This window comes from Mesocricetus auratus, unplaced genomic scaffold (genome assembly GCF_017639785.1).
Source record: "Mesocricetus auratus isolate SY011 unplaced genomic scaffold, BCM_Maur_2.0 Super-Scaffold_100029, whole genome shotgun sequence".
NCBI classification, from domain to species: Eukaryota; Metazoa; Chordata; class Mammalia; order Rodentia; family Cricetidae; genus Mesocricetus; species Mesocricetus auratus.
The window spans coordinates 19,131,047-19,143,141 of NW_024429210.1; the positions used below are offsets into that span (position 1 = coordinate 19,131,047).

Genomic DNA, 12,095 nt, shown 5'->3' on the forward strand with positions numbered 1-12,095 from the left:
TTTAGTTAGGATTAATCTGATTTTGTTTTGTTTTTCGAGACAAGATTTCTCTGTACAGCCCTGGCTGTCCTGGAACTTGTTCTGTAGACCCAGGCTAGCCTCAAGGTACAGAAATCCACCAAGTAGTCTTTTATTTAGTATACAGAGGGCCATATGTTTCAGCTAGACTAGATGCCTACTCTTAAGAATAAGAATGCTCAGTAGGTAGAGGCTCCTGAGGCCAAGCCTGTAGCCTGTAAGCTTAATTCTCAGGATTCACATGGTAGAAGGAGAAAACCAACTCTTGCAAGTTTTCTTTTGGCCTCCATGCACATGCCATGGCACACATGCTCCTACACATGTTCACACCTGTGTGCACACATACATACACACAAAACAAAAAATATTGAGCCAAATTTAGATGGGCTCTTCTTAGAGCTTGTCACCTCTTCTGAAGGCTTAATTCATACAGGGGGCCAGTATTGATTCTTAGAGCAATTTAAAACCTGCAAACAAAATGTGATAACATTCATTATCCTACATTTGTTTATTATTATTGTTATTACTATTGGCTTTTCAAGACAGCTTTTCTCTATGTAGCCCTGGCTGTCTTGGAACTCACCTGCCTTTGCCTCCCGAGTGCTGGGATTAAAGGTGTGCACCACATATTTGTATAATGAAAGTTTTGGAGATTAAAAATGGTATATTGAAGCTGAGCATTGGTGGCGCACACTTTTAATCCCAGCACTTGGGAGGCAGAGGCAGGTGGATCTGTGTGAGTTCAAGGCCAGCCTGGTCTACAGAGGGAGTTCCAGGACAACCTCCAAAGCTACACAGACAAACCCTGTCTTGAAAAACAAAAAAAACAAAAAAACAAAAAAAAAAAGGATATGGTCAACTAAAACTTTCAGGAAATGTGATTGAAAGTATTAAATAACTAAATTTGGGAAAAACAGAAAGGAGTGTCATGTCTTTAAGCCACTAAATCAGCTTCTTTCTCTTAGCTAGTAAGTAAGCTTTTATGTTACAAATAAAATAGACACTCCCGGGTACAAATACTTTTAGTCTTTCATCTATTCCATCTTGGAATTTATGCCTATCAGTTTCTGGTGATGTTCCTAATTCCTTTGTCACTCTTGTCTTTCTAATTAATGTCACTACCACTTTGAAGTATTACTAAGGTAGTTTCTTACCATTAAAGCATATATAGGTTAATGGTGGAATCAAATAATGTAAATGCATAACAAAGCAAGTCATTGTTGCAGTTGTGATCAGATGTGATTGCTTTTGTGTCCTATTTTCTTCTTACTTATAGTTGTTTCTTGGAATTTATGCTTTCAGGAATTTTATCTGCTCACCTAAGATTTTTTGTTTTTTCTCCTTACTATACAACACTTTCAAAACTGTCTAAAGTGATCCAGATATTAAAAATTAAACATGAGCAAAATCAGACTTTGTATTAAAAACTGTTGTAGAATCAATCCAACAATAAAAGGAATGGAGTTTGTTCTTTGTATTCATGAAACTTAAAATCTTTTCAGGCAGAAAATGTAAAAATTAGTTATAGGTGCTAAAAAGATATGACTAAGAGTACTTGCTACAGAGGACCTAGGTTTGGTTCTCATCACCCATGTTATGTGTCCCTTTTGGCCTCTGCAGGCACCTGTACATGTGGCATATACACACTAATGCATAGAAATAAAAATAACTCTTAAAGTGTTAATTACAGTAACAGGTGGGATGGTGTTGTGGGATATTTGTTCATACTGATACTCCAAGACTGCCAATAAAGTTTTGCCTTAAATCAGAGAAGCAGAGGAGATGTCACCAGTGACATCCTCTCTCCTTCCTTGATCCAAAAAGCTTGCCAATCTTTCTAAGCCCCTTCCTACTACTTCTTGTATCTCTCTTTTTCCTGGGTCCTCCAAAATCTCTATGACTAATTCTGGTCAGCTAGTTCCTAACTCTGCCCTCTGATTCAAGGTAAAGTTTATTGCCAGTCTCGTAGTGTCAGTGTGAACAAATAAATTCCAGAACTCAAGAGGCAGAAGCAGGCAGATCTCTGTGAGTTCAAAGCCACAATGGTCTACAGAGTAAGTTCCAGGATAGACAAGGCTACACAGAGAAACCTTGTCTCAACAACAAAAAAGAAAGAAATAAAAGGTTTTAACTGTAAAACTATATGTAATAAGAACAGTTATCAGGTATTGTCTAAATAAAAAGGAAAGGTTTTAACTTTAACAAAGTAAAACTGTTGTGCCCAAGTTGCAAAGATCCCGCAGAGACCATCAGAAAGACAGACCAACCAAACTGTAAATGCAAGGTTTTAATTGTTCATCCAACCATGACAGGGACCCCATCTAGCAAGCTGAAACAGCAGCCTCCAGAGGGAGTAAAGTTCCTTGTCTACTGCTAGATTTTTATAGACAAAAGTTACAGGATTACATCAGTAGGTATGAGTTGGTTTCTGATTGGTTGACATTTGAGAACAATTAAGAGAAATTCTCAAAGTCATGTTTTGACATGAATACCTGTGTATCAATTATTTTCATTGGTCAATGTTGAGAGGGAACACTCTGTGGTTTCTATGACATTGTCTTGTCACTTGCAGGTGGCCTGTTGTACATAGATACCATTAATTTTCAGAACTATATCCTGGAGACTACAGGGGAGGTTTTGATCCCCCCCTGAAGTTTCTTTTGTGGCTAAACAGTTCCCAGGAACCAAGTATCTAGGAGGCCAGGGGTTGGGGAGGCGTCTGGAGTTTCTTTGCATTCACTTTTGGCCCTAGGCTCTGGGAGAACAGAGGATCTGGAGTTTCCTTGTGTCGGAGGCCTATGTGTCTTTTCTGTAGCCTTTCATGGCTGGTAAAGCAGGGGGCTGAGTGAGGGTCTGGTCCCTTTATTTCTAAATGATTAGAAGTGAGGTCCTTGAGTTTAATTTACCCCTTTCAAAAACTGTATACAATAAGAACAATTATCAATTAAGAATTATATTCGCAATGTCCATTTCATTTGTATTTGGCAAAATCTGAGAAAATACTGTATTATCTATCCTATCTTGATGGATCCAAAGTTTTGTATCTAATTTACTTTATATCATAACTTATATTTGCAACCTAGAAAAATGTTTTTAGACCTTTTAAAACATTTTCTTAGATAAACAACTTAAGCTCTTAAGTCTCTTTTGTGAGGTTCTTTTCTGGACTTGGTAACAAGGAAAGCTTGTAACTATAACTATCTTGTCTTCAACCCCATCAGAGACCTAAGAAGGATATATTTATTACCTAAGTAAACACGAAGTGCAAGGCAAGCGACTTCCAAATCTATATAGACATCTAGCTGCCCAAACAGTCACCCAAGGCTCCTCTGCAATATTGGGGCATCTGTCTGCAGCCTACATGCCTACCATATCTGACAGACTTTTGTGTGAAGCAGGAATTTTAAAGGACTGTCCTACCTTGTCTTGGCAAAGTTCACCAGTCACCTTCTTTTATATCCTGCTTTTCCCCTTTGGACAGCATATGTCTGCAGTTGAGGCAAGGGCAGTTTCTTGCCCAGAAACTAACTGCCATAATGAAAGCAAACTCTATGTGGAGGTTCTTTTATGCCCATCATGCTTTTTTTGAAGTAAATTGGTGCTGATAGTAGCAGATATGTCTTGGTCTCATGAAAAGCCTTTATTATTACAACATCTTAAATGCCATATTCTGTAAATCTTTGAAGTGTTTGAAGACTACTATTTATTTGTTAAAATATATCTATTTAACCTTGAAAACATACCTACATGACTATAAGTTTGATTGTTATAGATGACTAACTACTAACCTGCATTTCTTTGTCATCCTAAATAGTTTGTAATAATAGTTTTCAATGACTAGAACTTTATATTACATTTTTTAAATGAGCTGCATTGGTACAATACCTTAAACAAAAGTAGAAACATATATACATTGTGCTCTAACAAAAACAACCTTAAATTTGTGTCAATATATGAAAATTCATACTGATGTAAAATATTTGAGATTAATAGTTGGTTTTCAGTTTAAAACTAGATTAAGTAATCTACCCTTTTATTCTGTCATTCCTATATACCCCCCCTTTTTTTTTTCAGAAAGATTCCCTGAATCTAATCTCCTTTGCTTAGCTTCTTTCCTGACTATGACCAATAACAGCTTACAAGCAACCCCCTAAAACAACGATAAACATAATCCACTGAACAACCAAAAACTGCCCCCGCCACCTCTTGGGAATGTGGGCATCAAGTTCTCTAGCCTGCTTCCTGTTGTTTGGGGGTGATGGCTTCTTTAGGGAACCCTGAGAAAATTAAGATAATGGTCAAGTCCTGGGAGAGCTAGTTGTTATCTAGTCTTGGTGTAATGGGAAGGTACAGGGCTTATCTGAAGTCCTGACTGGAGTAGTGCATGAGGCTGGACCATCTTAGTTAACCACATTGAAGTTGTTATGAGCAGTTTGTAGCCCACAGCTAATCTTTGGATGGTGTGGCATTATCACAATCCATGTGGATTCATCATTGTGGGGGCATGGAGCATCATCTTAGAAACCTCAAAGGTCTTTAATGGATGGTCACAGTTCACTGCAGAAAACTTCAAACATATGTGTCATATGCAGCAGATTTCTGAGACACTAAAGGACCACAATCTGTTAAATACATTCAGGTTACACAAATTTAGTTCCTAATTATCTGCTTCAGTCTAAAGCCTGAAATCATGTACAGGAAGCCAAATGAGGTTTATTTCTAGAATTAGTATTGTATATGATCATTATAATATCACAACAGAAAGTTTATAGATATGTAATAGCCTTATAAATTTTACCCTAAGAAAGGTTTTAAAGAGTCAAAACCAAAGAATTGTGAAATTAGTGGTAATAGAGTAGGCCCTTAATTTAGTTTTTCTTCTGTCCCCATACCAGGTGGCTCTTCTGACATGATACAGAGATTTTTGGATTTTCCTTTAACAAGCATGCTTGATAAAGGAGAAAGCCACACCCCAACTCCAAAACCAGCTTTAATTTTTAACTCAATTGGGATTACAAAACTACCATTATATGTCTGTAGAGGAGAGTAGAAACAAAAATTTGGGAAGATTTAAGAGATTCTGTCATGTTGGAAATGTGCTGTACCATTAGGCCAGTTTACTCTCTTTCTTGGGCAATTTTTCTCTTGCTGATTTGTCCTTTTTTGGGTGTCCCATTTGTCCAGTGGTTTTGTCTTTCAAGTCATGGAGGATACTGAGGTAGGGTCTTGTGTAATTCAGACTAGTTTTTAACTGATGGTGTTGCTGCTGATGACCCTGAACTCTGTTCCTGATGCTCTTGCTTTCACCTCTCAGGTGCTGGGATTACAAGCATGCACCACCATACTCAGCTCTCTCTTTGGGTTCTTTGGGTATAAAAATCACATTAACCAAAAGCCTTTATTTTACTGTATACTCTGAAATTGCTATGCAAGTGTGAAGACCTGAGTTTGCATCCTTAGTGCCCATGTAGAAAACTGGGCATGTGTGCCTACAACCTTGGGTTGGGTCAGGGATTAGGGACTGTACAACAGGAAGACCAGCAAGACCTCTGGGATGTGATGGCCAGCCCGCTTAACTGAAAAACAAACTACAGGTTCAATGAGAGACGCTGTCAGGGGACTAAGACAGTGACAGAAAAGGATACCCGCTCTACCCATGGCGCATAAATGTGTATACATATATATGCATATATCATATAAGCACAAATTTTAAAACTACTTAATAACAACTTATGCATTCTAAGATACTGTAATGTAACTAGAATATTGGTATTCACATCTGCCTGACTCTTACCATAATGTGCCATGAGTAGCATTGTCTTTTTTATTGTAACTGTTTAAAGGCAGCCAGTACTGAGGTGTTTTGTTTTGCTTGGTCTCACTGTGTAGCCCTCACTGGCCTAGAACTCTTTTTATAGGGTAGGCATTCCTGAGCCTTACAGGTATTGGAATAAAAGGTGTATGTCACCATGCCCAGCTTACAGTAAGTTTTAAGTCTTAACTGCTCATATTGACCGTTACATAAAAATGTATACATACTAATGTCACAGACATACATACGTGTGATATAAAGGATACATCAACTTTTTTCTATTTTAGTCTTATAAATCTAGATGAAATACTTGGAGATTTAGCTATTTAGCTTCCCTTTTTGAGCACTAACTGTTCTTTTGGTAGTCTTGACAGTAATTCGGAGTTCTGTTTACTACTAAAGTTTGTCCTGTGACCACTACAAAGAGGAAGATAACAAACATGAAGGCTTATAAATCTCATTTAATACATCAATGTTGTAATCATAGCTTGTCTCTAAAAGTGTTTTGATATCTAATGACAAACTATATTACTCTTGTAATAATAGGTACAAACTTTTGGAATCAAAATTAGAATCTACTCTTAAGAAGTCCCTTGAAATAAAAGAAGAAAAAATTGCTGCTTTAGAAGCTCGGTTGGAAGAGTCTACAAATTACAATCAACAATTGCGTCAAGAACTTAAAACAGTAAGTTTTTTTTCTTCAAAATATATAAGTGCTTGAACAGAAAAACAAAGAGAAAACAAAAACTCGGATGTATTTATGTTAGTATTTCATTCTGTTTCATACATTTGGGAGTGTACTTAAAGAGATCTTTGTAAGAGGGATGTGCTACAATTTACTCAATGTTTTCAAATATGTAATAGTTCCTCTTACAGGTGATACCTTTCTCTGGTGCATTTTTCCTGTTGAGCCCCAGGTAAATTTTAATCGATAAAGATATGACTGTGAAGACAGAGGCCAGCCATACGTATGGTATAGGGAAAGCAACTGAACTGCTCACAAATAAGATGCTCGCTAGATCTGTTTTCTTGTGAGATTTGGAGTTATTGCGTGAAGCTAAGCACTGTTTTCACTAAAGTGACTAAATTGAAGTATAAAGGGCTCACCTGTTTGTAAGCAATAGAGAAGAGTTACATTCTGTTTCAGTCTTCCCTTTTCAGTCTCCTCATTGCTCCAGCGGTTGTCTTTTCCTTTGTTTTTCACTTTTTATAGACAGGCGCTGTTGTAGCACAGGTTGACCTTAAAGTTATCATATAGCCAAGGATATCTTACCTAAGCACAGGGATTGTAGACGTGTTCCCACATGACACATAGATGGAGTGATGAGATTACTGTAGGCCATATTTAGATCTATTCAGAATAACCCTAGGAAATGAAAGTAGACAACTAGGCAGGATTAGGTGTCTCTCCATATAATTATGTGAGATGGATTTTTAATTTTTTTCATTTTTTATTTGTATTTACACACACATACACACACTCTCTCTCTCTCTCACACACACACACATTCACACATATGGGGGTGGGGTACAGCATGCCTGTTGCCTATGGAGGTCGATGGACAACTTGTGGGAGATCTCCTTTCTACCATGTGGGTCCTGGGGATCAAACTCAGGTTGCCAGGCTTGACAGCAAGCACCATGAACTACTGAACTATCTTGTTGTTCCATGTAACATATATTTGTACCAGATTATGGTCCAAGCAAAACAGATGATATACCCTGTAGTAGGAGAGAACTGCTCTGATTTTGAGACTTGGTGCTTCATAGCAGTCATTATTTAAAATCTGCAATGTGTACATATTGATTATAAGAGTTCTTGCCTGGAGAGAAATCATGCTTTCTATTTGTTTTCCTATTCTAGATAGACTAACAATCTAGATAGTCTAACACACATAAGTATTGCTGCTTAATAATCAAATATTCTAGTTTTATTATGCTTCTAGAGCAGCTGTTCTCAACCTATGAGTCACAACCCCTTTGGAGGTTACATATCAGATATGCTGAATTTCATATATATTACAATTCATAAGAGCAAAATTAGTTATGAAGTAACAATGAAATAAGTTTATGTTTGGGGGTCACAACAGCATTAAGAACTATATTAAAGAATTGAAGCATTAGGAAGATTGAGAATACTGTTCCAGAGAAAGTTAACCAAATTTGAGTTTCTACAGCAGAAAGGGAAGACTTTTGTTCACTATATACCTATAGCATCTTTACTGGTATTTGCCACAGATTTTGACATCATGGAACCTACACTGGTTCAGAGTTCTGCTTTGTTAGCATAAATAATCAGCTTTATGTGCTGAATTTTGTACTTTGTTAAACAATATTAGTAGGTTACAAATAACAATGCCTTCATGAAACTATTCAGCAAGAAAATAAGTAGGTTTGTATATGACTTGGTTTTTGTGTTTTAAGTCTAAATATTAGAAATAATCAAATTCCATCACTGTCTTTAACTTCATCTTTTTGCATAATGGTTGTAAACTGACTTACTCCTGTATATATGAATTCATATGAAATTGTACTTTTCTAAGCTTTCTTATTGTTACAGGAAGAGGCATATTACTTGAAAATAGATTCTGAAGTTTAGACATAAACAATGTAAACTATGGCATAAAAATATAAAAGAGAATTTTAAAAATCCAAAGGAAGGCAGAAAGAAACAGAACAAAGTACAGAGTAGACAAATAGAAAATAAGTACTAAAAGGGAAGTTTTAAGGCAAAGTCTATCAGTTTGCTGTGAAAAGGCCTAAACACCCCCATTCTAAAGCAGAGGTGATTATGTTCAATGGAAAAGTGAAACCTACTGAGATGCCACCTACAAGAGATTTTGATGAAAAGTAATATATTGTTGTAACGCTAATAAAAAAAACTATTATGTATGAGGATTACGTAGTTTTATAGCAATAACTTATCTCAGCTAAAAATTATAAATTGGTCATTTTAGCTCTGTGACATAGCAAGATTAAATATTCTCATGTCTAATAGTAGCTTCAAACTATGTCTATATTTATAGAACTACATGGAGAATGACCTGTCCACAATTATAGTTAAAGGAATTAATACCAATCTCACATAAAAAATCTAATTTAATAAGTAAAGGGTGTTTATAGATGCCTACACTGAACATCATCCTTAATGATAAAAGACTGTGTACTTTCAGAAAGAAAGCAAAGACATTGATTGGTCTCCAGTGACAGAGAGAGAGGAGCGATGAGCTCTCACTGTTTCTATTAAACACTGTGTTGTTACTCTCAGTGTATTAGGGTAAGGAAAAGAAATGCTGATTTTTAAAAGAAAAGGATTTTGTTTTTGTGTATATTGTGTGGGTATATGTGCAGGTGCCTATGGAGGCCAGAATGGGGTGTTGGATCCCCTGAAGCTGTAGTTATAGGTGGCTGTGAACCACCTGATGTGGCTGGAAGCCAAACTTGGATACTCTGGAAGAGCAGTAAAGCTCTCCTAACCACTGAACCATTGCATTATACAGATATATTTATTGACTTCTGACATGAGTGATTACTTTGGCAGGAAATTCGAAAGAATTTATAGAAAATGATATGAAATGTGTTTTATCAAATGTCATAGTTTAAAAATCAGTATATAAGCTCTTAACCACATTTGAATGTATTAGCAATGAAAGATTAGAAAATGAAATTTAAAAGAAAAATACCATTTAAAAGAAAAATACCATTTATAATACTGTAAAATACCATGAAGTATTTTAAAAATCTCTGCATTAATAAAATATAAAGAATAGCTCAGTAAATGGAAGGGAACACCATATCATTAAGTGTTGTATATTGTTAATATGACATATTTTAGGTTTCGATATAGCTCAGTGGTTCAACACTTGTCCAGCTTGCCCAAAACCTAGATTTGGTCCCCAGTACTAGAATAAATAAATACCAGATAGAAAATTAATCTATTTAGTGTAATACCAATCATAATCTGAATTATATTAGTAGATATTTTAAGTATAAAATTTTTGGTGGAATATAGCCATTTTAAAATACTAATTTTGCTAATCCATGAACATGGGAGGACTTTCCATATACTCTAATCCTTCTCCTATCTGTTTTGCGTTTAAAGATGTCTTTGTAAAGGTCTTTAGCCTCTTAGATTTACTCTTAGATGTGTTGTCTTTTTCTTGAGGCTTTTGTAAATGAGGATGCTTTCCAAATTCCTTTCTCAGCGTGTTCACTATCAGTATATAGAAAACTGCTGGTTTCTGAATGATAATTTTGTATACAGCTACTTCAATAAAAGTATTTATCAATCAGATCTAAGTGTTTCTGATGGAACCCTAAGATCTTTTCCATATAGGATCATGTTGTCAAAAAAAATATGGATGGTTTGACTTCTTCTTCTGCTTGCTCCTTTTTATTTGTTGCCTTACTGCTGTAGATAAGAAAGACTTCAAGTCTACATGAATAACAATGGAGAAGATAGATATTCTTGCTTCATTCCAGATTTGAGAGGAAACGGTTTCAGTTTTTCCCTATTTAGTATAATGTGGGCTATGGGTTTGTTGAATGTAGCATTTATTATGTTGAGGTATGTGCTTGTGTTCTAATTTCTTCAGGGTTTTCATCAGAAGCCTTTTCTGCATCTATTGAGGTGATGCAGTGAACTGTGTCAGAGTCTGTTGCTTGAGTTACTTATCTGATTTGTATGTGCCAGACTGTCCATACATCCCTGGAATGAAACCAACTTGATCAAGTTATCTGATTTTTAAATTATTTTTAAGTTTATGTGTATGGATGTTTAGGGCACAGTGCTTCAAGTGTACAGGTGCCTGTGGAGATCAGAAGAGAGTGTTGAAACCTGTGGAACTGCAGTTACAAACTTGGAGTTGTTAGTAACCCAACATGGGTGATGGGGAATGGGCCTATGAAAGAGCAGCAAGCTACTCTTAATTGCTGAGTCATCGCTCCAACTCCTTGTCTAATGTTTTTAATGTGAGAGCAGTTGAGGAATATACCTCTGATCTACACATGTATACACAAGCAAACACCTACACACACACACACACACATATATATGTATATATATATAAATTAATTAAAAACTAGAAATAACCCAGTGACCCTCAACTGATAATTGAATAAGGAAATGTTGGTATATTCATATCATAAAAGACAGTACAATGTTAGAAAAGGGGGTAAAAATATTGATGCATTTAACATTTGTAAAGATTAAAATATGCTTAGAAAAATATACATAAAAAGATTACATATTGTGTAATATGTTTTATATGACGTTTTAAAACATGCAAAACTAAATTTGGTGAAAAACAGTAGAACAATTTTGTCTTTTAAATAGTGATCCTTCCAGTGATAGAACTACTCTTACCACGTTGATAAGTCACATAGGTACATGTTATTCTGAAAAAATAGACCATCTATTTCTTGTAATCAATGCATTAGAAACTATGTATAGATCATACCTCAGTTCTAAAAGGTCACACTATCTTTGATAATCACTGAAAATTTGAATTTACAATATAACCTATAATACTATTTTAAACTTTAACTTAATGGACTTTAAATTTTAAATTGACTATGCATTTCTTTGTTGTACAATATTTTATTCTTACTTAAACTTAATTCATTTCATGTGTGAATATAAGGATTTTGATTAACGATATGTAAGCTAAAGGAACCCATGAACCGATTATAACTTGGAAATCTTGAGTTTTATTTCCATCTCCCTTATATTTGGTTGTCATTTTCCACTTTTGTTATCAAACACAACTGAACTTTTTTTTTTGCAAAACAGAAACAAAATAGCATATACCTGACATAGCAGTTTTCTTATGTCAACTCTCTTTAATATTGCATTTGACCACAGCGTTGTAAACCTAGAAAATAGGAGTAGCCAGCATCACTGGCCAAACTTACATTCCATTCCATCTTGACTATTTTTATTTTAATCATTTTGTAACTCACTAGTAGTAATGCTTATTTACTGCTAAATTAAAGGTTCCCTTAAGTTTTATACAACGCAAACTATTTTAATCATTTCTGCCCTTAATATAAAGTATGGTGCTATTTTTTAATGTACTATAAATATCTAAAATAACTGGCAAATCAAGATAAGTATAGTAGTAAATTTGAATCAAAGAGAGCTAGAGAGATGGCTCAACAGTTGAGAGTATGTACTGTTCTTCCAGAACATCTGAGTTTGGTTCCCAGCACCCACATTAGGTGGATCCCAACCACCTGCAACTTCAACTCCTGGAGATCTGAAGCC

General features: G+C 35.4%; 1 protein-coding gene and 1 long non-coding RNA gene across 9 annotated transcripts in view; one reads left to right on the forward strand and one right to left on the reverse strand.

Moving 5' to 3' along the window:
- Ccdc88a (coiled-coil domain containing 88A) overlaps positions 1–12,095 on the forward strand; it is a 147,337-nt gene that overhangs the window by 98,669 nt on the left and 36,573 nt on the right. For all 8 annotated transcript variants that reach the window (XR_002382770.2, XM_040733247.1, XM_040733248.1 and 5 more), the window contains one exon: positions 6,377–6,515. Coding sequence is in view for 7 of the 8 variants with exons in the window: in XM_040733247.1 (XP_040589181.1) it covers positions 6,377–6,515 (139 nt within the window). In the remaining variant the exon portion in view is untranslated. The remainder of the gene's footprint in view (positions 1–6,376; positions 6,516–12,095) is intronic.
- LOC110340931 overlaps positions 6,511–12,095 on the reverse strand; it is a 33,380-nt gene continuing 27,795 nt past the window's right edge. The window contains exon 9 of the long non-coding RNA XR_002382772.2: positions 6,511–7,196. This is a non-coding gene — a long non-coding RNA (uncharacterized LOC110340931). The remainder of the gene's footprint in view (positions 7,197–12,095) is intronic.